The sequence below is a fragment of the Myotis myotis genome, unplaced genomic scaffold, assembly GCF_014108235.1.
Source record: "Myotis myotis isolate mMyoMyo1 unplaced genomic scaffold, mMyoMyo1.p scaffold_m19_p_41, whole genome shotgun sequence".
In the NCBI taxonomy this organism is placed as follows: Eukaryota; Metazoa; Chordata; class Mammalia; order Chiroptera; family Vespertilionidae; genus Myotis; species Myotis myotis.
In genome coordinates this window covers 1,079,879-1,107,142 of record NW_023416348.1, presented here as the reverse complement: position 1 = coordinate 1,107,142, position 27,264 = coordinate 1,079,879, and the positions used below count along the sequence as shown (strand labels likewise).

Here is a 27,264-nt window from a genome sequence, read left to right as displayed (position 1 = left end):
GGCACAGCAGCGACAGCCAAGCCTGGCCCTGGAGCGTCATCCCAGGGAAGAGACATCCAGACCTGCAGGACCCTCATTTGTGACAGGCAGGGCCTAAGGGTCCCGGGAGGCAGGGTGCCTTCTCATCAGACTTGTGAGAGTTAAAACCTGGGGGGAAAGGCCCCACAGAGGGCCACGCTCACCTACGGCCTCTTACTTAACCTGTTTCCTTTTTTAAAGAATGCCAACGGAGGCTATACCCACACTAATAGATAGACACAAGGTCCCAAACAGCCTGGCTGGTGTGGCTCAGTTGGTTGAGCGGTGTCCTGTGCACCAAAAGGCCGCTGGCTTGATTCCCAGTCAGGGCACACGCCTGGGTGTGGGTTCAATTGCTGCCTGGGCATACTGGACACAGCCATTCAATGTTCCTCTCTCCCTCTCCCCTCTCTCTAAAATCAGGTTTTTTTAAATGTCCAAATCGTTCAGTGAGAAAAGACACTTGCACTGTGACATGCAAACCACCCGCGACACTTGGGGCTCCTGGGAGGGTCCACCTGGAAGGCGCTGCTGTCAGAAGGATGGTGATGCCAGCACTGAAGTGTGCAGTCACTTGAATACAATGGATTCGCATTAAAGGCACCACTTGTCTGATACACCGGCCCCACCAGCGTTCTTTTGATCACAGTTTCCCTGCTATCTACTCCTAGTCCCTCAGCACAGCGTCACTCAGAGCCTGGCGGCTGCAGTCGGCTGGGTAGGGAAGGACCATGGGGAGTGTGGCAGCGGTGACAGGTTCCCAGGGAGAACGCAGCAGAGAGGAGAGGGGCAATGCTAATAGGACAAGGAGACATTTAGGCAAAGATCAGAAGAAAAATGAGAAGGGCCGTGCAGGTCTGCTTGCGGGCACAGCCAAGGTGGCCCAGAGGGGCGGCGAGGGTCAGGCCTGGCTGGGACAAAGCGTGCTCTGGGCAGAGCCAGAGGGGCCAGGTGGGGGGACGCGGGAAGCCTGCAGAGCCCTGAGCAGAAACCCTGTGCTGGTTCCGCAGCCAGCATGCTCCAGGTGGCCTGCACCATGTCCGAGGCAGCATGAATCCCGGCCATCAGAGGCGGACACCCAGGGAAGCAGCAGCAGAGGCCGCAGGGCACTGTCCCCGAGCGCTGGCCACCACTGCACTGGCAACCTCCCGGCTGCAGCTGATGGCGCCGTCAGCCCTGTGAGCAGCTGGCACTGTAGAGGCCACACCTTGGCCTCTCTCACCACGACACGCAGGGCTAACATGAACCAGTCTATTCTTCACAGGTCATTTGGAGGAAAAGGCCAGAGAGAAAGATTGTGAAATGTCATCCAAGGCGAAGCCGCCGCGCTGTCATCTAACACAGGCCTGGGGAGGGGACCCCGCCTGCGCCCTGGCCCTCAGCACCCGCCAGACAGGCGGTGGTCGCTAAAGTGAGTCATATGTCCTCACAGGTCCATTTTCCCGGCCTTAATCCATTCCTGCCTCAGCACCGTGCTTCCAGAGATCGCATGCACGTCAGTAATCCGCTTGCATACACATGGCCTCCACTCACTGTGACCCGCCTGCACACCCTCCTATTCAGAAAGAAACGAGTAGAGTCACGGCTACGACCCAGCGCGCCCTGACCCAGCACGCTCTGCCCCTTTTACTTGGTTATGGGACTTGCTCAGAGCGGGTGCTTCGCAAACAGTCCAGCCTGGTCCACTTTCCCTGCTGTCACCACAGAGGATGGGGACCTGCTCCCAATGCCTGGGAGCGAAGCTGAAGAAGCAAAGCAACAAGGTTATTTTTGGAGCTCCAGAGGCACGAACTGCAGCTCCACTGTGACCCGCAGCGCGCAGCAGGCAGCGGCAGGCGACAGCCCCACGTCCTGGGGGCACATCTGCTGGCTCGGCGTCCACATCCCTCCCTGACCCACGTCTGAACGCATCGAGGGCCAGCCCCGGGGCCGCCGGCATCTTTTCAGATGACTGAGCTGCATTCAAAAGGCAGCCTTATGTAAGTGGTGCAGCTTCGGTAGTAAGTTATTTTTGTCGTTTCTTCCGCTTGCTTACAAGGTGAATTAATGAGCGCTCTCCACGGGAAGACTTCACAACCTCGTTCCTAACATAGAAAGTTATTTATTTCAAGTGCAGCCCCAGTGGTGAGCGCGGAGGCGCCTTCCGCAGGCACAGCAGGAGCAGCGGAGGGGCCGAGCGAGACGGCCGGAGTCAGCACCCACAGCGGACCGCAGCCCCAGGTACGCTCTGACCCCTGTCTGTCCAAGCCGTGTCAAGCATGTTTCCGGAGCACTGGGCTGTGTGCTAATATTTAAAGTGTCCTAAGAACTTTTAAGAGCAAGTGTTCAGTGTGACTGTCAGAAAATGCTCAGCCTGCAGGTTCTCTCTCACTTTGTGTATTTCCTTTCTGCTTAGCTACACAAAGTATTTTTAAAGCTTGGCTCAGGGCACCGACCTAGTTAGGAATTAAAAGACTTTAATCACGTTTCGATCTTACTTTGTATATCTAACCAGTGGAAAATTCATCCACTTTTCTGGGAAATGTATTATGAAGAGACAAATATTTGCTCATCAGAACCGTGACACTGTATGCAAATAAACGAGCGGGGACACTCCCACAGGCCAGATGCCACTCTTCGGCTGGATGAGGTGGCCCAAGCACAACCCCTGCCAAGCGGCGCGCCGCCCGGGCTCCAAGGCCGTGGCCAGGACGCTCCTGCGGGAGCTGCAGTGGCACCTGCAGGAGCGAGAGAGGTTCATACAAGAGGTGGGCCATGAGCACCCCGGGGCGCGGGCGGGTGTGGAGTACACCTGGCTGAGAACCTACCAGAACCCCCACACGACCATCCCCGCTACTGAACAGAGGCAGCTGGAAGCTCTCTGTGCGCAAGTTCAGCCCTGCCAGGCGGGAGCCATTCTCAGCAGGTAACAGCCCCCACTTCCTCCTGATGCCCGTACCGTGAGTCTCAGCACTCACGCATCCAGGCGGGCAAGGGCCCTCCATCAGCAACCGAACACCTCTGAGAACTACCTGTCACTACCTTACCGGCTAGACATGTTTTCCGTCACTGAGATCCCTGTTCTAGACGCCTAAACTAAGCCGCGTGCAGACCCACAGGTGGGCGCCGCCACGCGGCCACGGGACAGGCTGCGTGTGGGAGGCGGGGGTGGACAGGGAACGCCTGACCCACGTGTGCGTCACTGCTTGCCTCTAGGTTTCGAGAAGTTCTGGCAGAAAATGATGTGCTGCCCTGGGAAATTGTCCACGTCTTCAAGCGAGTTCTGGAGGACGCCCTGGGTAGCCCTGAGAAAGGCGGGCAGCCGGGCCTGGCGGGGGGGGGCCTGGGGGACCGCGCCCGGAGTCCAGACCAGGATGAGATTCCCACTGTTTCCAGTTACGTGGACCGACACGCGGAGAACAGGCTCCCCACATCCTCGCGCAGGACGTGGAACCTGCCGTACGGCCCCCCGCCCAGCTAGGCTGCTGGTGGCCAGCGGCGCTGCAGGACCACGGCGCGCGGAGCCTCACATGCGGAATAAGGGGACGTGCCCCACGTCTCTCTGTCGCGAGGTCCGAGTTAAAAATCGCTGTGGCGCGTCAGGTTTTAGACAGTGTTCCCTCTGAACCCCTCCACAGTGCAATGTTTCTTAACAACTAAAATGTTTCCTAAATATTTTGAAAAAAACATTTGAAGTATTTTCTTATACCGCAAAACGTCTCGCAGGAACTAGGGCGTCTACCAGTGTGCAGTCGGAAATTTGACAAATTCTGTGTGAAACCCCGACATCAACCTGGACTTTGATTCTAAGACAAAGCTACACACAGAGCAAAATAAATGAGTGGCGTGAATCCTCTCTCCCGTGACTGTGTTGCCAGGGCATCCTCTCAGAGGGGAGACCCTCGGGGCAGCAGTGAGGGCAGCAGTGAGGGCAGCGAGGGCAGCAGTGAGGGCAGCGAGAGGCAGGAGTGAGGGCAGCAGTGAGGGCAGCGAGGGGCAGGAGTGAGGGCAGCAAGGGCAGCAGTGAGGGCAGCAAGGGCAGCAGTGAGGGCAGCGAGGGGCAGGAGTGAGGGCAGCGAGGACAGCAGTGAGGGCAGCGAGGACAGCAGTGAGGGCAGCAGTGAGGGCAGCGAGGGCAGCAGTGAGGGCAGCAGTGAGGGCAGTGAGGGGCAGCAGTGAGGGCAGCAGTGAGGGCAGCAGTGAGGGCAGCGAGGGGCAGCAGTGAGGGCAGCGAGGGGCAGCAGTGAGGGCAGCGAGGACAGCAGTGAGGGCAGCAGTGAGGGCAGCGAGGGCAGCAGTGAGGGCAGCAGTGAGGGCAGCGAGGGGCAGCAGTGAGGGCAGCAGTGAGGACAGTGAGGGCAGCAGTGAGGGCAGCGAGAGGCAGGAGTGAGGGCAGCAAGGGCAGCAGTGAGGGTAGCGAGGGGCAGGAGTGAGGGCAGCGAGGGGCAGGAGTGAGGGCAGCAAGGGGCAGGAGTGAGGGCAGCAAGGGCAGCAGTGAGGGCAGCGAGGGGCAGGAGTGAGGGCAGCGAGGGGCAGGAGTGAGGGCAGCGAGGGGCAGGAGTGAGGGCAGCGAGGGCAGCAGTGAGGGCAGCGAGGGGCAGGAGTGAGGGCAGCGAGGGCAGCAGTGAAGGCAGCGAGGGCAGCAGTGAGGGCAGCAAGGGGCAGCAGTGAGGGCAGCAGTGAGGGCAGCGAGGGGCAGCAGTGAGGGCAGCAGTGAAGGCAGCGAGGGCAGCAGTGAGGGCAGCGAGGGGCAGCAGTGAGGGCAGCAGTGAGGGCAGCGAGGGGCAGCAGTGAGGGCAGTGAGGGCAGCAGTGAGGGCAGCGAGGGGCAGCAGTGAGGGCAGCAGTGAGGGCAGTGAGGGGCAGCAGTGAGGGCAGCAGTGAGGGCAGCGAGGGGCAGCAGTGAAGGCAGGAAGGGCAGCAGTGAGGGCAGCGAGGGGCAGCAGTGAGGGCAGCAGTGAGGGCAGCGAGGGGCAGCAGTGAGGGCAGCAATGAGGGCAGCGAGGGCAGCAGCGAGGGCAGCAGTGAGGGCAGCGAGGGGCAGCAGTGAGGGCAGCGAGGGGCAGGAGTGAGGGCAGCAGTGAGGGCAGCGAGGGCAGCAGTGAGGGCAGCGAGGGGCAGCAGTGAGGGCAGCGAGGGGCAGCAGTGAGGGCAGCAGTGAGGGCAGCAGTGAGGGCAGCAGTGAGGACAGCGAGGGGCAGCAGTGAGGGCAGCAGTGAGGGCAGCAGTGAGGGCAGCGAGGGCAGCAGTGAGGGCAGCGAGGGGCAGGAGTGAGGGCAGCAAGGGCAGCAGTGAGGGCAGCAGTGAGGGCAGCAGTGAGGGCAGCGAGGGCAGCAGTGAGGGCAGCAGTGAGGGCAGCAGTGAGGACAGCGAGGGGCAGCAGTGAGGGCACCAGTGAGGGCAGCAGTGAGGGCAGCAGTGAGGGCAGCGAGGGGCAGCAGTGAGGGCACCAGTGAGGGCAGCAGTGAGGGCAGCGAGGACAGCAGTGAGGGCAGCGAGGGGCACCAGTGAGGACAGCGAGGGGCAGGAGTGAGGGCAGCGAGGGCAGCAGTGAGGGCAGCGAGGACAGCAGTGAGGGCAGCAAGGGCAGCAGTGAGGGCAGCAGTGAGGGCAGCGAGGGGCAGCAGTGAGGGTAGCGAGGGGCAGGAGTGAGGGCAGCAGTGAGGGCAGCGAGGGGCACCAGTGAGGACAGCGAGGGGCAGGAGTGAGGGCAGCGAGGGCAGCAGTGAGGGCAGCAGCGAGGGCAGCAGTGAGGGCAGCGTGAAGACGAAGCTTCATCCTGACACTCACTCCATTTTTAATCTCAGCACAATTAAGGGAAAGTATAAAATCACAGCTATGTGTCAGATCAGGAAAGAGATGGCCTGCATTAACATTGATAGCTGCTACTCTCAAAGGAAACAATGCTGACGTGTACTTTACACCAATATCATGTTCATTTAAAATAGCAACATATTTAATATCTAATTTAAAAATTTCATAATTTCACTAAAGTAGGAAATTATTCATTAGTCATTTATTTTTATGATCAAATGCTAGACTTTACCATTCCTGTTTGTTAATCCTCACCCGAGGATATTTTTTGAACTGCATTTGAGAGAGAGAGTGGGAGGGGGAGACAGAGAGAAAGAAACGTGAATGTGAGAGACACATCAGCTGGTTGCCTCCCACACAGGAGAGCAAGCCTGCAAGGAGGCACGTGCCCTTGACCAGAATCGAACCCAGGGCCCTTCAGTCGGCAGGCGATGCTCTAGCCACTGAGCCAAACGGGCTAGGGCTAGCCTTTCCCATTCTTAAAGGTAAGTCCAAGGAACCTAATGTCTATAATTTTATATTTGGAGATTTGTGGGGGTTATTTTTCATCTAACAAGTAAGAAAAAAGAACAGAACATACACGCCAAAGCCCGCGCCGGGCCTGGCCTCCCAGCACAGCCCGGGCCGGCCTCCCGCGGCCCCGATCCCAGCCGCGCAATAAACAGGGGCAAGCCGACCAGGGTTCGATGGACGGGCCCCTGAGAAGCCCGGAGAGGCCGACACTAAGGAGCCGCTCGCTGCTGTGCCCTGCTCCTCCGCGTCCAGGAGGCACCGCCCAGGGCGCTCCCATCGAGAGGCTTCTCGCAGGAACTCCCTGTGCAGAGACCCCGGACGCAGCCCCCAGTGCCCGCGTCCACGCGTGGAGGCACTGAGCAGGGACTGGCTCCGTGGGCCGGCGCCCCAAAGGCTCGCTTCCTGCGCTGCCGTCACCACTGACAGGCCTGCCTGGCTCTATACCGCCCGCAGGCCCTGCGTGCTTCAGAGAGGGAAGGCGAGGCAACCCGCAGGGGCGAGTCTAGGAAGCCACTGTGCCAACGGGCCCAGCTGATGGCTAGCATGTTTAGTGAAGGTATGTCCACAGGTTCAAACACACTGTACTGCATGCGTACAGGCCACAGCATGGTGTGAGCGTGGCTTTTACAAGCTCTGGGAACCCACGTTCACGTGACTCCCTTCACTGTGACACTCGCTGGTTGCGTGGTCTGGGACCGAACCTGCAGGATCTCTGAGGTGTGCCTGTGCCACAACTTCAGCTTAAAACCCAGCCCTGTGGGACCGCAGGTCTGTAAGCCGGAAACGCCGGGAAACGCACTGGGTCCCCTGCGGAGGGTCCCACAGGCCAGCATCAAGGTGCTCACAGGGCTGCGTCCCCATTGGAGCCTCATTCATGCGGCCAAACTCAGTGCCTTGAAGTTGTAGGTCTGAGGCCCCCTTTCCTTGCTGGGGGGCATCAGCTGGGACCAGCCCGGGCCCTGCACGCCCACAGCCCACAGCCCTTCTCGTGCTTCCCTGAGGCCTCATCTAACGAGACCAGGCCAGTCCCTCTCCCGCCTAAAATCCCCGACCCGTCAGAGGTCTCTGCTTTGAAGGGTGCATGCGACTAGATAACCCTGGTAGGCTCCCTCCTCTAGGCTCTGAACCCTCGAGTGCGTCTGCGAAGTCCCTCTGCCGTGTCACCCGGCACAGGCTCCAGGCACAGCTCTGGGACCATCACCTCCCAGGACTTCCTCCTGGAAGCGGAGCAACAAGCCACTCTCCCCCCAACCTTTGTCTCATCTACAGTCGGAGCCACCCCCCACCCACACACACACACCTACACACACACAGCCCCCAACACACACACACACACACACACACACACACACATACACAGCCCCAACACACACACACACACAGCCCTCCCCCACACACACACACATACACACACACCCCTCCACACACACACACACACAGCCCCCAACACACACACACATACACACACACACACACACACACACATCCACACACACCCCTCCACACACACACACACAGCCCCAACACACACACACATACACACACACACACACATACACAGCCCCAACACACACATACACACACACCCCTCCACACACACACACACTCGCACACACACAGCTGTGTGGAGGGCTAACAGGGCTCCACGGTGCTTCCCTGTGCCCACCACGCGCGGGCCTGGCATGAGATGTGCGCGTGTGCAGGCCAGGACGCTCCTGTCAGGAGGCGGATGGAGACAGACGATGGTGACACTGTTTGCCTGCACCCGTCACTCTCCTGGCAATTTCACAGTAATGTCAGACACTGATTGTAATGATTTTTAGAATGGGACTTACGTTTTGTCTTTTCATTTATTTTACAAAAGTCTCAGTCCATAAAGGACTGGAAATTTAAAAAACTGATCCTTAGTAGCTATAGGGACACTTAAGTCTACACTATCATTTCTGACAAGGGTAATAATTTACTTCCAGTATCACACCACGACGAGTTATTTAAAGGCAATGCTGTCTGTCCTCCACGTCTAGGGAGCAGGCTGGGGGTGGGGGGTGGGGTCAGTAAGGAGGGCAGCCTGCGGTCACTCAGCGGGGGAAGCCCAGGGAACAAAGGCACAAGCACGCGGGCACAGGGTCTCCGCCCTCCTGCCGCCAGGAGACATCCCCCGAGGCCCCCGGTGCACCTGGGCCTGCACAGGCTGGGCCACCATGAGAGCCTGGCCCACAGGTCAGACAGAACAACAGACAAGGTCAACTTAAAATACAAACAAAACCACTCTGCGGACTGTAAAGGGCCTTGAACTGGGGGGAGGGGCCCAGCAGGGGCTAGAGGTGCCTCCAGGGCCTTGAGAGAGAGGGGTGTCCTACTCACCAGGTCTGGCCCCTAAAAACAGCAGGCGTCCCCTGCCTGTGCCACCAAAACCACATGCCCAGACAGCAGCTGCTTACGTCAAACAACAGAGGGGAGCTGAGCGCCCACAAAACCCAACAAAGCTCCAGCTTTCAGGCTCCGTGGTATTTGTCCAATTGCGTTGAAAACGTCTGACCCCACAAAAGCCTGGGCCTGGGTGCTCACGCAGCTTTACTCCTGGCTGCCCAAACTCGGAAGCCGCCCACGTGATCTCCACTAGGTGGTACCCAGACATGGGATGTGACTGAGCACTTGAGGAGAAGGAGCTCTCTGGCCATGAAAAGGCCTGGAGGAACCTTAATCGCGTCTGGCTAAGTGAAAAAAGCCAATCTGAACAGGCTACGTACCTGTGATCCCAGCCACAGAACATTCTGGAACATGCAAAACAACAGAGAGATTAAAGAGACCAGCGGTTGCCAGGGCGGGGGGCATGAATAGGCGGGGCGGGGCAATTTTCAGGGCAGGGAAACCGCTCGGTGTGATGCTGATGGGGGACGCATGCCCTCGTCCATTCGCCCAAACCCACAGACTGCACAACAAACACCAAGAGGGAACCCCCTTCTTAGCTACGATGTATCCACACTGCTTCATCCGTAGCTCATTAGAGCAAAACGTTAACAATCGGGCAAATGCTGGCGGTGTTGGGGGGGGGGGGGGTGTCCACGGCACTCTGCACTCAATTTTTATGTAAAATTCAACTGCTCTAAGGAAATAGCCCAGCCCAGCCCTGAGGCTCAGTGATTGAGCATCGATCTAGGAACCAGGAGGTCAGGGTTCCGTTCCCCGACCGGTCAGGGCACAGGCCCGGGTTTCGGGCTCCATCCCCATTGATGTTTCCCTCTCCCTCTCCCGCTCTCTCTAAAAGTCAATTAAAAAAAAATAGAATATTCTATTAATAAAAAGACTAGAACTCCGCATCTGGTAGGGAGAGGTTAGCTGGTATGGTGGCGGGACGGGGTCTGTCTGCGGCCAGCTCGCTTTGGGGCGGCCAGGCATCGTCCAGGCAGCGGGGACCAGGGACGTGCCAATGGGGCCCACGTCCTCGTTGTCCCGGCCCTGCTCCCACCCGCAGCGCGGCCGCCTACCTCCTGGATGCCCCCTGATGCGCCTGCGCAGGTGCGGATGCCTGCGCCTGCGCCTGCGCCTGGGCCTGGGCCTCGGCCTGGGCGGCGACGGGGCTGGCCCCAGGGGCTCTGTTCCTGCGCTGGGCCTCGTCTCTGGCCGCCTCCGCCGGGAAGGCGGGCGGCGAGCCCAGCAGCTCCACATCGGTCACGGTCTTGCCGATGGTGAACCAGTCGTTGATCTGGTCGATGGTGAGCTTGCGCAGCATGGTCGCGGCCTGGCCTCAGCGGCGCCTCAACCGCCTGACGACTGCCTGGGAACGTGGATCAGCGTCGCGCCCAAGGCCCCGCCCTGCTCCAGGCCCTCCAATCAGAGTGTGCCCCAAGGCCCCGCCCTGCTCCAGGCCCTCCAATCAGAATGCACCAGCGCCCATGTGCCCAGGCCTCGTGCCTTCCAACCCACGCCCGGCCACGCTAGGCCTGCTGGGAGCTTGGCTCGCCCCGCCCCCACCCAGCGACCTGGGCTTTCAGGGCCCTGCGGGCTCCCAGGTCCGCCACTCGCTGCGGTGACCCGGAGTCTGCGTAATGTGACCCCAGGGCCCTCTGGGGAGTGGGGGGGAGGCGTCAATGGACCGGGATGTGCCAGACCCAGCCTCGCCCTCTGAGGGTCTCTAAGGGTGGCTTGCGCCTGGCCCGGGGCAGGGCCGCGGGGATGGGGCGCCGGTGGAAGCCAGCCTGGGAAGGGAGTGTGGTTGTCGTGCCGAGGTCAGCAACTGGCTGCGGCACTGGGACCCCTTGCACCCGATCTGGGGGAGAGGAGCAGGGGAAGGTCACGGAAGGCCGTTAGGAAGGACACCTACAGGACAGCCAGGCCCCAGGACGGAAGAGGACTCAGGATCCCAGAGGAAGGGCAGGTGGTGAAGGCCCGAAGGCAGGCAGCCCCAGTGGCCGAGTTGAGGACCCAGAAGAAGCAGCATAAGCCAACTGAATGCACCTTCCTCCTTTTAGCCCCGCATCTCAGCTGCACTGACCGCCCACAGCCGGACAGGTGGTGAGGGGCACAGGTGTGGGGGTCCTCGGCACGTGGACGGCGCTCAACACCCCAGAGCTGCTGACATGGTCCCCGCCACTTGCTGGACCAGTGGAGGAAGGCGGAGGACAGAGGTGGAGGTGTGCTGGAGGCAGCTGATCGATGTTTCTAACTCTCTATCTCTCTCCCTTCCTCCCTGTAAAAAATCAATAAAACATATATATATTTTTAAAAAACCACAGTACCAAAAGCTATTTTTTTAAAATTGTTTTAAAAAAAAGAAAGTGCAGCCAAAGTCAGAGGAGGCGGGCTTGTCCCATTGGTGCCCAGCACGGCACTGTTACCAGACAGGGCACCTGGCCCCCGGCCCTGAGCGGGTCTGCCTCGGCGGCCAGGTGTGTGTGGGCTCCTGACCTTGTGCAGGAAGGATTTCACAACAGGAGTCCAGGTGACCATGAGGGCACGTTTATGAAAGCTGAGGACAGTGACAGCAGGAAGGGGCAAGCAGAGAAGAAGCAACAGGAGAGCCCGGGCTGGGCTGCTCTGGCTCCCGGGGACGTCAAGAGAGGGGCCTGGGAGACGGGGTCGGGGGTGAGCCCGGTGAGCTGTCACTGCCCATTGTTCCCGGGTTGCTAGCCTTGCGGGGTCCTTAGCCTTTAAGGAGTGCCCGCCTGTGGGAGAAGGTGGGGGGCGGGGGGGGGAGATGGTGCAGTGTGCTCCCCAGAGGGAGAGCGCTCTGGGCCCTTTGTCTTGAGGGTTTTCTCTCTCTCTTGCAGGCCAGAATTTTCAGGGGGTCTCGGGAGGATTTAGCCAACTAGTCACTTGTTTCCTGTGTGTGCTCTTTCGGGGTTGTGGTCTCCACCGATTGGTCAGCGCCAGAGCAGGCGGTTCATTGGTCACTGCAGCTGGTCCTGGTGTATCACCCACTTGGTTTTGCTGCTTTTCTGGGCCTGGAGCTGAAATACAACCGAGGCCTAGATGTCATCTCTAGGGAGGTGACCTCCGTTATCTGGCTGTAAGCTACTCAGCCAGTTGGTTCGGCTATCTCAACCTCCCCGTTCTGCTTGCCGAGGAATTTTCCAGCTTCTTACTATCCTGACTCAGCACGGAGCTGGGAGTCCCAGGCCCCAATCCTGGCCACGCCACTAACCTATATTACCAGCTCCGGACCTTGTATTCTATTCCGAATACTGCAGCCTCCAATGGCATGATGTTTGGCTGGGGACACGGAACTTCACAGGCCAATGGAGACTGCGGGCCTTGGAGGGTTTGCATATTTGCGTTCCCAGAGCAGCCCGCACTGCACGCCCAAGGGGAAAACAGCCCACAGCAATCCCAGTGCCGCCGATGCACGAAGCAGCCCTCTCCCACAAGCAGCAGAAGCCACGGCCGAAGTGCCTTCACGTCTCTGCTGACCTTCTCAACCACAAAATGCCGCATCTGCACTTTGAGTGAATCTGCTGGGGCGGCCGGTTCTTTCAACATTGTTGTCTTTGAAGATGCCTTGGATTTGCAACTAAAGACATTAAAAATCTGTTGATCTCCAGTCAGGCTTGAAGTTCAAAAGCTTTGTCTTGAAATAGCTTACCACATGCTCTTCAAGTTCCCCCTGGATGTGTGTTGCCCTCGGCAGCTTTCTAACTCATCATCGGTCTGAAACACTCTTTTTCCGAGAGAGTGGTTCTCAGCCCTGGTCGTCTCAGGGGTCCTTTACGCTCTGAACAATAACTGGCCGGTGTGGCTCAGTTGGTTGGAGAGTGGTCCCATGCACCGAAAAGTCGCAAGTTCGATTCCCAGTCAGGGCACAGGCGTGGGTTGCACCTTTGGTCCCAGTTGGGGCAGGTATGGGAGGCAACGAATGGATCAGTGTTTCTCTCTCACATGGATGCTTTTCTCTCACATTGATGTTTCTCTCTCTCCCCCTCCCTCCTTCCCTCCCTCTCTCCTTCTGTCTTTCTCCCCCTTCCTTTCTCTCTAAAAACAGGAAATCATATCCTCAGGTGAGAATAAAAAATAGCTGGCCCTGGCGGGTGTGGCTCGGTTGGTTGGAGCCTCATCCCGTACGTCAAAAGGTGGAGGGTTCGATTCCCAGTCAGGGCACATACTCAGGTTTCGGGTCCCCTCCCGTCCGGGTGCATGCAGGAGGCAACTGATGGATCGATTGCTCTCTCTCCCCCCTCTTCCTCTCTCTAAGATTAATTTTTTTAAAAAACTTACAAAAAATAAAGCCATGTGATGTTAAACGAATATTTTTTATGAAAAGTAACTAAAATATTACTTTTCCTGTGGGAGAAGAGTGGCACCTTTACATTGTCAGTGATCTCTTAACGTGGCCGTGCTGGGAGACAGCTGGACTCAGGCCTGATGTCATTCTCTTGTGACATCACAAGTCACGCAGCCTCTGGAAGACTCCACCTTGCCCTGGTGAGAGAACGCCAGTGAAAAAGGACATTCGCATCTTCCCATTGCGATGAAACAGATGTGACCCCCAGGAGGGGCTTGGAAACCCCCAAACCGTGCTCTGAGAGCCACTCCCTAAAATGGCCAGCCTCCGGGTTTTGCACGCGGCCTCCTGTGCTTCTGAGCGGTCTTCTCCTGGAAGCAGAACGCCCCCCGCCCCCCCATCCCATCCTTCCATCAGACCTCATTTCCTTCTGCCTGAATAATGAACTGTTGACTTTTTTTTTTTTTTTTTAAATGCGGATCTGCTGGTGATTATTCCCTGTCTTGGTTTGTCTGAAATATCACTTCACCTTATTCACTAAATGTTAACTTCCTTATGCACTGAACGCCAGGTTGGCAGTAGTTTTTAGTTTTCCATGGTTTTGTTTTCAGGTTTCGAGGCATCCGTTTATTTTCCTGTACCCGCCAGCTTGGCTTCCATCAGGCCTTTGAATCTGTGCTGTGACTTTTCTTCCATCTCTCCTGGAAATGTCTCAGCCACCTGTCTGCTCATGTTCCTGCCCCGTCTCTCATTTCCCTCTAAGACTCCAGCTGCACATCTGACCACCCTCTCTCTGAACGCTTGTCGCTACATTTTTGAATGGTTTCTTCTGTCTTCCAATTCAGGTAAGTCTTCAACAATCTAACCCGCTGCCAAACACATCCCATTCCTCTTCGGCTGTTTTTCAGATCCGGTAAGTGGTTTTCTTTTTGTTTCCCTGGTTACAATTTTCTGCTGAAATTTCCAGTCTTGGTTTTGTCTCCTTGCCCAGGGAGGTGGCGCTTTTCGAAGGCTGAGTCTGTTGGGTCCAGTGCTGGAGCCCGGTGCGCGTCTATAGTGGCTCTTGCGTGGAATCACTACGCACAGAACAGGTGCACACGTGCATGCGGGGCACACGTGCATGCGGGGCACACATGTTAATGCAAAGAGAAATGGCAGGAAAACCGCAGAGACCGGACACTCGACTTCCCGGGCTTCAACAGCAAGGAGAGACGGTCCCCTTTTCAGGTTGACCAACTCGTCCGCTCTGTCCAGGCCCTTCCCGGTTTCCGCACGGAGTCCCGCGTCGGGGACAAATGCACGCGGTTCCTCAGCTTATTATGACACCGCAGCCCCACGCCACCCGCCCCGCCCCTGCCCTCCCCTCCCCAGCGCTGCGCCTCCGAGCTGCAGCCTCGGCGCGGCCGCTGGGGGCGCTGTGGTGCGCAGGCGCCGCCTGGGACCCGCGCTGGCTCTGGGGCGCCGCTCCTTCCGCCTTCCCGGCAGGCCCTGCGCGGCGCCTGCGCGGTCGGTGACCTTCCCGAGTAGCTGGCTGTGCGGGTCGGGGCTGCCCGAGCCGTTGGTCCTGCGGCGAGGTGAGTGCGGGGACCGGGGTCCGGTGCTTGGTGCGGGGCAGCCGCGACCGTGGGGGACGGGGCGGTGGCCGGCGGCGGCCCAGGGCCGGATTTGCCCGCGGAAGGAGCCGGCGGCGAGCGGGACCCTCCCCGGACCCAGCCGCCTCGACCCCCGCCGACCTTGCGGCCCGGCCCAGCCCCTGCCCGACCCCCGCCGGCGCGAGCTGGGCCGCCCAGCCCCCGAAGCTGGAGGCGGTGGCCCGGGGGGTAGGGTGCGTGGGGGCCCACCGCCCCTCTCCCTCTTGGACGAGCGCCCTCGCCGCGTGGGTTTCCGCCGCGAGCCGAGGTCGCGCCGCGGGCTAGTGATGGAGCCGGAGCCCCAGCCGAGAACCCGAACCCGCCTGCAGTGCGTCCTCCCCGCACCCCTCAGCTCCCCGCGCACACTTGTCCCGGAGCTACACTGCGCCTGTGACGTGGGGGAGCGAAGCGGGGTCCAGGGGCGACGCTTGGGCTGTATGGACCGAGGGAGGGAGTGGCCGCTGCAGCTGCTCCGAAGCGTCTGCGGGGTGCGCGGCCTCGGCGGACACCCTCTGACCTTTGCGGAGGACGGGCCTCGGAAGGCCGGTGCTGGGAGGCCCGCCCACGGGGCTGGGGGAGGCGGGGGGACGGTGGCTCGGGTAGCGAAAGTGGGGGGGTCTCGCCATTAAATGTTGAGGACATGTCCGCTGCCCAGCCAAATGTGGCAACTCGGGGTGAAAGGAAAGTCGGGGCTCCTGGCTGGTGCGGCCCAGTGGTTGCGCGTCCATCAGGGCGCCTGGGTTGCGGGCTCCATCCCCAGTGCGGGGCGTTCGGGAGGCAGCCGGCCAGTCATTCTCTCTCATCGATGTCTCTCTCCTCTGAAATAAATGAAAACGTTTAAAAAAAAAAAAAAAAAAAAGGAAGGTTGGGGGGAAGGTAAGAGTTGGCATTGTACCGGGGGCAGTCCCTGGGCCCTGAGCTGAAAGTCGGGGTGACTAGCGGTTCTTCGGTCCCTCTTACCTCCTGTGCAGCCTCCAGACCCTCCTCTGGCCCCGCTCACAGGGCCTGGCCGAGGGCGTCCTCTCTGCCCTGAGGCTGGGTGTCCGCAGCCTTCCTGCTGCTGCTGCTGCTGCTGCTCAGGCTGCTCACTGAGTTTTACTCCGTCTCCTCGAATTCCGGGGAGCTCCTGGGGGGCAGGAGGAGGGCTCCCTGCTTCTCAGAAAGGGAACTTCTGAACCGGCAGCGTCCGGACCTGCCCGAGGCCGGGAGAGAGCAGGCAGAGCTGGTCCAACAGAACCCGGGGTTCCAGGTTCTGCCCCGTGGCCCCTGGCACCCTCCTCCCCACCCACTGCGGGTGCAGGAGGCGAGGCTGCCCTCGGGCACCTTCCCAGTCAGGTTGTTGGGTTCGTGGAACCTCATTCTGACGGAGCATCTCAGTGCGGTGTGAGGACGGGGGTGTGAGGGCTCAGGGGAGGCCACGGCCCATCGTCCGAGGTCCGTCCTCCGAGCTCAAGCCTCAGGCCCAGTAAGCTCTCTCTGGGACGAGCTGGCAGCAGGGCCTGGCTGAGGACAGGCTGCCTTCCCCAGGGCCCACGTGTAGGGCTGCGGAGCGCAGAGGGATAAGGTGTGGAGCACCTGGTGACGCTGTGAAATGTGCGTTACGTTTTGGGGATAAAAGCTGAGCTGTGCCGCGCCTCCGGGCCCTTCCCTAGTCCCCCGTGGTATTGGGTATGACAAGCGCTCGACATAGGACGCCCCGACGTAGGACGCCCGGCGCTGAGCCCTGGCGCAGGGCAGCTCGTCTGCACACCCTCTGAGGTGGGTGCTGTTCGCCCTGCACTACAGGTGAGGGAACAGGCCGTCTGGCTCAGCTGGTGGGGCAGGGCCAGGGCCAGAACCTGGGCGGCACAGTGGCCTTCCCAGCCCCGCCCTCCCAGCTCCGTCTGGCCTGGGGTCGGGGCGCATACCCGGCCGCCTAGTGCATGCTCAGCTCACGTTTGCCGGGTGAACAGCGACCCCGCGGTGCAGGTGTCCGTGCGGAGACCAGGGGATGAGGACAGCTCTGCAGCGAGGGGCAGGCGAGGAGGTCGGAGTGGGGGTGAGGCCGCGGCACCAATGGTGCAAAGTAGCCTTTACAAGTAAAAGAGGAAGGACGAGGGCTGTGAGGTGGTTTGAATGGCTGTAGGCAGTAGACCAGCTGTTTCTACAAGGCTCACCTGAGGATGGGTTTTTGTTGATTTTTAGAGGGGCGGAGGGGGAGCGGGAGTAGAGAGAAACATCGGTCGGTTGCCTCCCCTATACCCCGACTGGGATCGGCCACAGCCTTGTGTGCGGAGTGAGACGCCCACCCACGGAGCCTCCGGCCAGCGCTGTCACAAAACTGATTCAAGTGAAAGTGGGGGGGCTCATTCAGAGTCTGTAGTAAATGACAAACGTCATCGAAGCGTTCCTTTGAGACCTACACATGGAAGTGCGCTGTGTAAGTTCAGAAATGGATGGCTCTGTCGATCAGATCCGGCCATTATTCATGAAATAAGTTGTCATCATCGAACTCTTAGGAAGTGACCTGTCTTAAGCTGCCTGCTTTGTGTTTAGCAATGGACTTGGAGACTGGGGTACATGTAAAGCATTGCGACCCTAGTTAACACCGTTTTTTATTGTCTAATTGAAATGTGCTGAGAATGGAACTTAAAGGTCTCACCAAAAGAAAACATGAGGCGATGGACGTGTTACCTAACTGCACGGGGGAAACCCTTTCACAGCGTGTGCGTGTATGAAGCCACCGCCACGATGCACACTTTAATATATGTATGTGTGTGTGTATATATATATATATATATATTACTGATTTTTTTACAGAGAGGAAGGGAGAGGGATAGAGAGTCAGAAACATCGATCAGCTGCCTCCTGCACACCCCCCACTGGGGATGTGCCCGCAACCCAGGCACATGCCCTTGACCGGAATCGAACCTGGGACCCTTGAGTCCGCAGGCCGACGCTCTATCCACTGAGCCAAACCAGTTAGGGCAACGATGTACACTGTAAATACCGTACAGTGTTATGTCGTGTCAGTTAAACCTCCGTGAGCTGACACTTGAAGAGCGAGCACCAAGTTGCAGCTGTTGCTGTGCACCCGGCCTGGGTGTTGTTCTCACAGGAGTTCATCCTGCCTTGACCATGTTCTTGTTCTGCTTTGAATGCCAATAGGTCTGCCCGGCCAGCGTGGCTCAGTGGTTGAGTGCCAGCCTATGAACCAGGAGGTCACAGTTCGATCCCCGGTCAGGCCACAGGCCCGGGTTGCGGGTTGGCCTCTAGTGTGGGGCGTGCAGGAGGCAGCCGATCCATGATTCTCTCTCATCATTGATGTTTCTCTCTCTCCCTTTCCCTTCCTCTCTGAAGTCAATAAAAATATCTATATTTTTAAATGCCAGCTGCTCTCAGCATGATGATGCAAACACTTGTTTCCAACTTAAAGTTGTAAAGGTGGTGTGTGATCGGGCAGGACATTCGTGGAGGGCAGCCCCTGGGGGCATTGCTGACTGCGGGATGGCACAGGCTTGAGGAACGAGGGTGACTGACCGAGAGCTGCTGGCCCAGTCGGCGTTGGGGGAGGGTGCAGCTCAGAGAGCGAGAGCAGGGGCCCTTTGGGGGGGAGCAGTGGAGGGGGCGTCTGGCATCAGCAGATCCCCGATGAGTCATGGAAAGAGGGTGAACTGCACGAACAGACGGCAATCTCCTGCCATTTCCGTTTGAAACCATGGTCGTGTTACTAGTTCTCACTGCTTTCTTTCCAGATGTTTCAGAGCCTGATGAGAAATGTGTGGGTCCCCATGAAGCCCTACTACACCCAGGTTTACCAGGAGATCTGGGCGGGCATGGGGCTGATGAGCCTCATCATCTACAAGATCCGCAGTGCGGGTGAGTGCCCTCGGGCTGCGCTCTTGGGGTCGGGGCTGTAGTTCTTACCTGGGAGTGACCATCGGGACCCACTGGGCCTCCGTGAAAATGTGGGGAGCACACGGCGGCCGAGAGCTGTTTGGGGAAGTGGGAATAAGACGTGGCCATCAGGGAACTGACTTGCCTTAGGTGCCCGTGGTGTTTCGAATGCATAGGAGAGAACCTTAGCGTTAAGAAGTGCAGACTGACTGTTCGGGGGGCAGTCCTGGTGTACAGTGGTTATGGCTCCTTTTCCATGTTTGAGTGTTTGTTTTCATGCTGAGAGTCACGGCAGGGTGACCATCTCGCTGTCAGAGGAGCAGAGGTGGGGCCCAATCACGCACTGACAGCGATTGGCTCAAAGAGGAGAAACAGGAGGAAACGTTCCAGTTGCCAGACGAGGGCTTGGGGGGGGGGTGGGAGCCGGTGCTCCCTCAGCTGTGAGACGGGGGCTCCCTCGGCCGTGAGACGGGTTCCCCTCGTCCGTGAGACAGGGCTGCCTCGGCCGTGAGACGGGGCTCCCCTCGGCCGTGAGACGGGGCTCCCTCAGCTGTGAGACGGCGCCCAATTCTGAGAGCTCCCTGTCGGCTCTACCCCGGCCGTGACCTTCCCGCCACGTGCTGGTCCCACACTGAACTGGCTCCGGGCTTTTGTAAAGCGCTGATCGCTTTTTCTTTCTTTTTCTTTCAGATAAAAGAGCTAAAGCTCTGAAAGGTAAGGTGTTTGCTTTTTCAGTTGGTGGGAACGAGAGCCGATCGGACTGGGGAGGGAGTTGGGGCCTGAAGGGAACGGAGAGGGTGCGATGGGGGCTTGCGAAGGTGAAGCCTGCTCCTCGGAGTCTGATGTTAGAGGCGGCGCTCACCCGTGTGCAGCAGGAGGGAGCGTGGACAGGCAGGGAGCTGGCGCCCCCATAGGGAAGCCCCAGTTGCTGGGAGCACCCGCCTGGTCGGGGTGTGAGGGGAGCCCCATGATTTAGGCCAGGGGTGGGCAAACTTTTTGACTCGAGGGCCAGAATGGGTTCTTAAGCTGGACCGGAGGGCCGAACAAAAGCACGGATGGAGTGTTTGTGTGAACTCATATAAATTCAAAGTAAACATCATTACATAAAAGGGGACGGTGTTTTTTTTCAATAGTTTTATTCATTTCAAACGGGCGGATCTGGCCCGCGGGTCGTAGTTTGCCCACCCCTGGGTTAGGCCCTGGTGCTGGGCAGGTCTTCACGTTGCTTCCCGAGTGACAGTGAAACGCTGTCATCTGAGCCCTGCATGCCCCGGGCTGCCCCTGGCCCTTGGGGGCGGGAGACATGACATGGCCCGCCCTCCGTCTTGCACCTGCGAGTGAGCTGCGTGCACGCGTGGGCGGCCTGTGTAGAAACAGCCTCTTCATACGATGGGACATGCTTACGCTTTCTGGCTTGTTGAGGCTGAGACAGTGAACTGCACTCTGCTTGCTCTTCCTAACTGTCTGTTGTGCTTCTTTCCAAAGGTTCGAGTCCCGCGCCTGCTCATGGTCATCACTAGCAGCCAAGCCGAGGGCGCAGCGGGGAGCGTTGGCTGTTAGATGGGGACGAAGGACAGTATCTAGAAGTGCCGTGCCCTTGCTGGCATGAATAAACATACCTTAGACACCACGCCTGCGCGCTCTCCCTCCCTCCGCCTGCGCCTGCCGACCCCACACGGATCTCTGACAGCAGGAGCAGCCGGGCGCTCCCTGAGCCGGACGGCCTAGGGACCCCCAGGACTGGTGCCAACATCTCGGTTCTCGTAGCAGTTGGCGGTCAGGCCTAGACACTCTTCCGTCTGGTGCTCAGTGCCCGTAAGCTTGCCCACAGGGCGCTCCTGCGTCCTGGGAAGTGGGGGTGACGATGTGCACGTTCTGACTTAGAGCCGTTGGGAGGGGGGGTGGAGAAGCATCGTATTCCAGCTAAAATGCTTTAGAAAGAAGGCCCCATTAGATCGCAGGCGGGTGGAGTTAGAAGCTCAGGATGTCATCAGGAGGCAGTCATGACATTAAGAACCATCGATCCTTCCCTTCAGTGAGGCTAACGCCACACGAATCCTGCGTGACCTTTCCTCCGCCTAAAGCAGTGACCACATCCTTAGAGCTGCTTGCTTTAACCTTCTAAAGCGGTGAGCTTGGAGGCGCAGGGAGCCCAGTGTGAAACCTGGGTCCTGGCAGGTTAGGGCTCTGGCTGTGGAACAGATCACGCCGTGGCCTGGTCCCTGGCTGTTTCCTTCCCTGCTCTTCCTCGGCGTCTCCGGCATGCGGCCGGGTCTGGCCCTGTCGGAGCCCGACCAGTGGCTGCCGCGTCCTGTGGGGCCTGTGCCTCCGTGTCTGTTGGGTGGTGGGTCAGGTGGGCCTCCGCCTCTCCCTGCCTCAGGCTCCAGCAGGAGTTGGCGTGAAGGCATCGGACGCCCGGGAATGGGGTGGGGGCGGGGGGGCAGTTCCATTCCCACAGGAATCGCATTTTCTCCCGTAAGAGTTCTGCCTCCAGGGGATGAGTTGGCGCTTGGTTCAGAAAGACTATCTTAGAATTATCACCTGGGCGCTGTGCTCAAACCAGCTGGTGTCAGTCACCTGGGGGCTCACAGGACTGCTGGCCTGGCAGGGCCTGAGACTCCTGTCTGTCTGACACGTTCCCGGGCGAGCTGGTGCGCAGGGACCACTAGGAACACGGAAAACTGCTGATCCTACAGAGAGCGGCCCCCACAGCGCTTACGGCCGTGGCACCGCTCGCCACGGTTCTAAGCCAAACGAGGTGGGGCTCCAGGCCCACGTACGGAGGAGGAAGCTGAGGCTGAGAGGCCGTGCGTGCGAGAGGTCACCAGCCAGTGCAGGGCCTGGGACCTGGACTCCGGAGCCTGAACTCGCCCAGAAAGGGAGAAGGTGAGGCCCAAGGAAAGTGGCCCTGAGGGGACAGGGCTGGTGCCGGCCCGGCGCCTGTTCCCTTGCCACCTTGGTTCCTTCGTGATCGGGCAGATGAAATTGTCTTTCATATTAAAGGTGCTTGTCACCCACCATGGACCGGCACCTGTGCCACACCTCGTGCAGAGCGGTGGGGGTCTTTGGGGTTCAGGTGAGGGGATGAGCCGAGATCGAGGATGCCCTCTGAAGGTGGCCGGTCTGCTGGCTGCCGCATGGCGGTTTGTAGCAGGGCAGCTGGAGGCGTTGAAGGTAGATGGGCTCGCCCACCAGCCCCAGAAGTCCCGCAGGGCCAGGCGTCCAGGAAGTGAGCCGCCTTCCCGCTCACCAGCAGCTTCCTGTGGGCAGGCCCACCAGCCCAGCTCCTCGGGGCTTGGGAACAAGCCGGTCATGGCCTGGGGCGGCCTGTAGGTGGAGCCAGCAAGCAGCAGGAGCTGCCTGTGGATGACAGCCCGACGTGGGGACTGCTGGGTGCTGGCGCTGGGCAGAGGAGCCTGTCCGGGAGCCCTAGGGGCGCTGCAGCCACAGAGCCACAGCGGTTCCGGCCCACAGGAGGGAGCAGCCGCTGCTGGGAGCCCATGCAGGCCTTTCCTGAAACCCGCACACCTCCATCCTGGCCACGTGCTCTGCAGAGGGCCGAGAGGTGGAGGAAAGAGACCGCAGCCGGGCATCTGAGGGGCGTCTGACGGTGTAACTGCTCTCCACGCTTTAACTCGGCCTCGGGGAGCCTTCTTGTCACTGTCCCTGGGTCCCTGCGCCCCACTGGAGACTCTGGAAGGAACGGGACGCTGGGCCCCCTGGAGCCCAGAACTGGGTCTGAGATGTGGGCTCTGCGTCCCTCCGGGCCTCTGGCCTCGCCTGCCAGCACTTCTCCCTGCCCCTGCCCTGCCCTCTCCTCCCTCTGCCATGACCTTTGACCTCACTACCCTCCTCCCATGGCACCTGCCGCCTCTGTCCTGGTGGGAATAGCTGAGGGGACATCGATAGCCGTAGGTCAGGGCCAGCCTGGGATGAGCTGCCTGGGCCAGGTGCCCACCCTCCACCAGCGGCGTGACCCGACCCGTGGGGACTGGGAGCCGCTCTCCTTCCCGCCGACTCTGATCCTATCGGACCGCCCTGACACCCCATCCCGTTTCCACCTCCACTGGTACAGCCCCAGGTGGGTGAAGTGTTATTTAACCTTTAATGGTGGTCGCATTGTGGCATGTCCGCCGGCGAGTCTGACCTGCAACTCCAGGTCTGGGCGGCAGTGGGTGTGCTGTGAGCGGGGCCCGGGGCCCGGGGGCTGGCCTGGTCCTGGATTGGGGGGGGGCCCTCCCCCCACAGCAGCCCCAGAACTCTGCGTCTCTCCAGGGGAAACTGATCAGACAGGTTTCTCACCTCAGAGGGAAGCAATGAAGCTTCCATGTCACTGCCCACAGCGGGGGGGGGGGGGGGGGGTTCACCCCGAACTCCGCTGGCTCCTGGGGGGCTGGGTGTGCCCCCAGGACGCTCGGGCTCTAGGGGTGAACTCGGGGCCCAGTGACAGCAGCACCCCCTTCTCCTCCACCGACGGGGGGGCTGATAAACACCTGGAGGCTCCAGGTGGGGCGCCTCTACTTCAGGAAATGAGCTCAGGAGAGCTGGTGGCCTGGATCCGGTGGCCTGCCAGAGTCACTTACACCCACATTACACTGGCGTCCGGAGTAAGTGGCCAGGGAAGTGTTTGTCCTCGCGCGCGAACAAAGCAGCCTTTGTCGCCGGCTGCCCAAGCCAGGCCCTGCGATAGGACCTGCTGGAGCCGTCCCGGCGCCCTCAGCTGCGGGGACGGTGAACCCTTCTCGCGTGGGTTGGCTTTGCAGGGTCTCTGCTCCCCCTGGGCCCTCCAGGCAGCTCCCTCTCAGCCCCCCAGGTCAGCAAGAGGGCTCTGTCTCCTTGTCTGAGAGAAGGTGCCCTGCACCCCTCAGAGCAGCCTGTGGAGGCCCCTGGGCCCCACCTTCCTGGGGTCTCACCCCGCCTCCCAGGTCCTCGGAGCGCTCCCTGCGGCACCCCCAAGACTCACACACCCTTCCCCTGGGCCCCGGCTGGGTGACTCGGTTAAGTTCCTGGTGTAGGAGCCGGGCACTCACACACACAACTTCCGTGGGCCGGTTCACAACCATCCAGGAAGGAGAGACGGGGCGACGGCCAATGCAAGCTCTGGGCTGAGCTGTCCCGGGCGCGGGGCAGAGGCCGGGGGACCCGCCTCTCTGGAGAGTGTCCCCCGTGGAACACCAGCCGTGCGGGCACAGTGCGGGCCAGGACTCCCCGGGCTGGATGGTGGCTCAGGCAGCGGGGCCCACTGCACCCCGCAGCCACAGCCAGCACCTCGGGAGCCACATGGGAGGGGTCCCCTGTGCGGGCTGCGGAGCCCAGAGGACCAGAGGGAGCCCCCAGGCCCCCCTCCCGCCCAGCAGGAGGCCTGCGAGGAGGCCCAGGCCCAGGCAGGACACGCTTCCCGGGACCCTGGGTGTCGGAGGGGAATGGCCTGCTGGCGTCGGGGCCCTTTAGCCGGTGACCTCCAAGGAGACGGCACAAAGTAGCAGGCGGGCGTGGCCCTGGGAAACCAGGCCAAGGAGGCCGTGCGGGCACGGGCACCAGGAGCACTCGCTTGCCGCACCCTCCGCCCCACCCCCGGCCTCTCCGCCAAGCCCTGCCCATCGGGGTAAAGGGGCAAGGCCCGCGAGGGGCAGGTGCCCTGAGCTGGGGTGACTTGGTGACTTCCGGGCGCCGTGAGTCAGGAGGAAACGAATGAGGAGCTGGAGGCACTTCCCGCACTTCCTCCGGGCAGCTGCCCAATGAGGGCCACTGGGTGCACAGCAGGCCGCACCCTCGGCTGCCCGGTGGCCTGGCCTTGATGGCACGGCCTCGCCCTGAGCCAGTCCTGGGGACGGTGCCCAGCAGAGGCCACCGGAGCGGGCGTCACCGTGAGAACTGACACTCTCCCGTGGGGGGTGCAGCCGCAGGACCTGGCCCTGCCCTGGGCCCACCTGGCATGAAAGGGGGCTCGGACCCTGTCCTGGAAGGCAGGGCCCACTCGGTCATCTCCCAGCCGGGCCACCCAGGGGAGCGGGGCCTGGAGGAGGGACAGCGTGTGGCTGGACAGTTAGTTCCTGTGTGATTCCTCGGCGTCTGGCCAGAGCCCTCGGTACGACGCCCAAATTACAGCGAATCACCGAGATCCCAGAGGCCCCGACTTCCTCCCTCGGCGCCTGGACTCTGGCCTGGGTCCCCCTTCACTGGCCGCTAGTCCGTGGTACCCCACCCTCCCCAGTCAGGCCTGCCCTCGGTCCCCGCCAGACCCTGGCCCTCACACGGCGGCAGGAACCCGGGGTGAGTCGCACGACCTCTCTGGGCCTCCACTTCCTCATCTATAAAGTGGGCCTGTCCTGGCGCCTGCAGGCCATGGGGTGCAGTCTACACCCTGACGGGGCAAGGTCACCGAGATTTAGCTTGCTTAGGGCAGCGGTTCTCCGCCTTCCCGACGCCGCGGCCCTTTAACACAGCTCCTCATGCTGTGGTGGCCCCCGACCATAACATTATTTCGTTGCTACTTCATCACTGTAATTTTGCTACTGTTATGAATCGTAAATATCTGATATGCGGGATGTATTTTCATTGTTACAAATTGGACATAATGAAAGCATAGTGATTAATTACAAAAACAATATGTAATTATATATGTGTTTTCCCATGGTCTTAAGCGACCCCTGTGAAAGGGTCGTTCGACCCCCAAAGGGGTAACAACCCGCAGGTTGAGAACCGCTGGCTTAAGGGAAAAGCAATTTATAGGACAATACATTTAGAGTGACACCATTTGAGTTTAAAGACACACACAGGCCTGGCTGGCGTGGCTCAGTGGTTGAACATCAACATGTGAACCTGGAGGTCATGGTTCGATTTCCAGGCAGGACACATGCCCGGGTTGGGGGCTCGATGCCCAGCAGGGGGTGAGCAGGAGGCAGCCCATTGAAGTTTCTCATCAATGTTTCCATCTCTCCATCCCTCTCCCTCCATCTCTCTCTAAAAATCAATAAAAACATTTAAAACACACACACACACAGGCACAAAACGCAGACCGTGTGATTACATAGGCACGTGCCTGTATGTAAGTAACACACAGGAAAAGGCTGGCAAAATACACACCAAACACACGGGGCGGGGGCAGGTTAAAGGGGCTTGGATTTTCATTGCTATGCTTCCATTTTATGAGACTGTGACCAGAGTGATTATTATTTCACATAAATAAAATCTTAAATTGCACCCAAGGATGTGGAGGGTTACCCCTCACAGCCGAATGCGGCCCCGCCCTCCTGCCCCTGCCACCCCCCACCTCTCAGCACCTCCATCCGAGAGCACGCGCCCCTCCAGGTCATTTATTCACTCATCAGGCACGTGCTGCCGCCTCCTCCACGCTGGCCTCGGGCGGGCTCCGGGTCAGAGGGGGGCGGACTGCAGCTGGCTGGACCGGAAGGAGGACTGAGCACCAGCCTGGCCTCAGCAAACATCTCCTCAGTGTCTGGAGGTGCGGGAAACCCAGCCACGGCGTTCATGCCCAGCACCCAGGAATGTTTCTTCAGAAGAGAACACAGGCCCTCGTTAGAGCGTCGGCCTGCGGACTGAGGGGGCCCGGGTTCGATGCCAGTCAGGGCACAGGCCCGGGTTGCAGGCTTGAGCCCCAGGAGGGGGCGTGCAGGAGGCAGCCGATCAACGATTCTCATCGTTGATGTTCCTATCTCTCCCTCTCCCTTCCTCTCTGAAATCAATAAAAATATGCATTTATTTTAAAAAGAGAGAGAATTGGACAGACCAAAACTAGTTAACCAAACAGAAAAACACACAGCAAAACTGAAGGAGGCCGCGACCCCGGCTCCCAGCCCCCGAGGAGCCCGTGCCGCGCCCTGTGAGCGCTCCCACTCGAGGCTCTCCCACGGGCCCTCCGGGCAGGCACCCAGGTTGACGGCGGCGCCCGCAGCGCCCCCCCCCCCCCTCAGCACCTAGACCCTTTCTGATGCCCATTTCCCCTCCGGGCCAAACCCCGGGGGTCTACGCGAGCGAGGATGCCCTCAGCCCCCCCCACCCCCCCACCCCCCCATTCCTGGAGCCTGTTTGGCGAGCATGGGGGCCTGCCTGACCAAACCCTGGGGTGCAGCATCTGCCCCTCCCAACCTCCCTGGGCTCGCCGGGCTCCAGGAGGCCCAGGCCTGGCCTGAGATGGTGCGTCAGGCCCGGCGGAAGGCCATCCCCAGGAAGGCACCAGGGAAACCACCCAAGGTCAGCCTCCCCGAGCCACGCCTGCTGCCTGGTGCCCGCTGGGCTCGGGGAGGCCTGTCACTGCTGGGCAGCAGCGCCCGCCCTGTCCGAGGGGCAGGGCCTGGAGAGCCGCGTGAGAGCAGGGAGCTGGGGGTGGGGGGGGGGCTGGGAATGGCAGGCAGGAGGGGTGTGAGCAGGGGCAGGAGAGCCCAGCCCAGGGAAGCCCCCTGGCAGACGGGGGAAGGGGGAGGGCGGCTCCCGTGCCCGGGCCAGGGCCTTGGACCAGAGAAAGGAAGTGCAGGACGTGGCCCAGGTCGGGAGTCCAGCCTCACGCTGACCCCACTCCTGCCAGCTGCTCCCTGGAGCCCTGGTGGACGTGCGGGCCCCTGAGATGCCCTCCGACGGGTCTGCCCCGTCACCGCCCAGTGAGGTGCTGCCCAGCACCCAGCTCTGCTTCCTCGGGACGCCAGCCACTCACAGGTGCATGTTCTTTTTTTCTTTTTAAATCTTTGTTGTTGAGAGT

General features: G+C 60.2%; 3 protein-coding genes across 3 annotated transcripts in view; 2 read left to right on the top strand and 1 right to left on the bottom strand.

Moving 5' to 3' along the window:
- The window catches only part of TDRD9 (tudor domain containing 9), a 58,280-nt gene extending 48,224 nt beyond the window's left edge, over nt 1–10,056 (bottom strand). Inside the window, exons 1-2 of the mRNA XM_036306432.1 lie at nt 9,865–10,056; nt 6,391–6,416 (exon numbers count right to left, since the gene is read on the bottom strand). Of these exons, the coding sequence (XP_036162325.1) occupies nt 6,391–6,416; nt 9,865–10,056 (218 nt within the window). The remainder of the gene's footprint in view (nt 1–6,390; nt 6,417–9,864) is intronic.
- On the top strand, nt 2,585–3,765 carry RD3L (retinal degeneration 3 like). The gene is made up of 2 exons (XM_036306433.1): nt 2,585–2,923; nt 3,214–3,765. The coding sequence occupies exons 1-2, from the start codon at nt 2,625–2,627 to the stop codon at nt 3,476–3,478; spliced, it is 564 nt and encodes a 187-aa protein (XP_036162326.1). The 5' UTR covers nt 2,585–2,624; the 3' UTR covers nt 3,479–3,765.
- A 4,430-nt stretch (nt 10,057–14,486) lies between the features above and the next one.
- On the top strand, nt 14,487–20,178 carry ATP5MPL (ATP synthase membrane subunit 6.8PL). Its single transcript, XM_036306494.1, has 4 exons — nt 14,487–14,615; nt 18,407–18,530; nt 19,239–19,262; nt 20,034–20,178. The coding sequence occupies exons 2-4, from the start codon at nt 18,407–18,409 to the stop codon at nt 20,066–20,068; spliced, it is 183 nt and encodes a 60-aa protein (XP_036162387.1). The 5' UTR covers nt 14,487–14,615; the 3' UTR covers nt 20,069–20,178.
- Nucleotides 20,179–27,264: the final 7,086 nt, after the last annotated feature.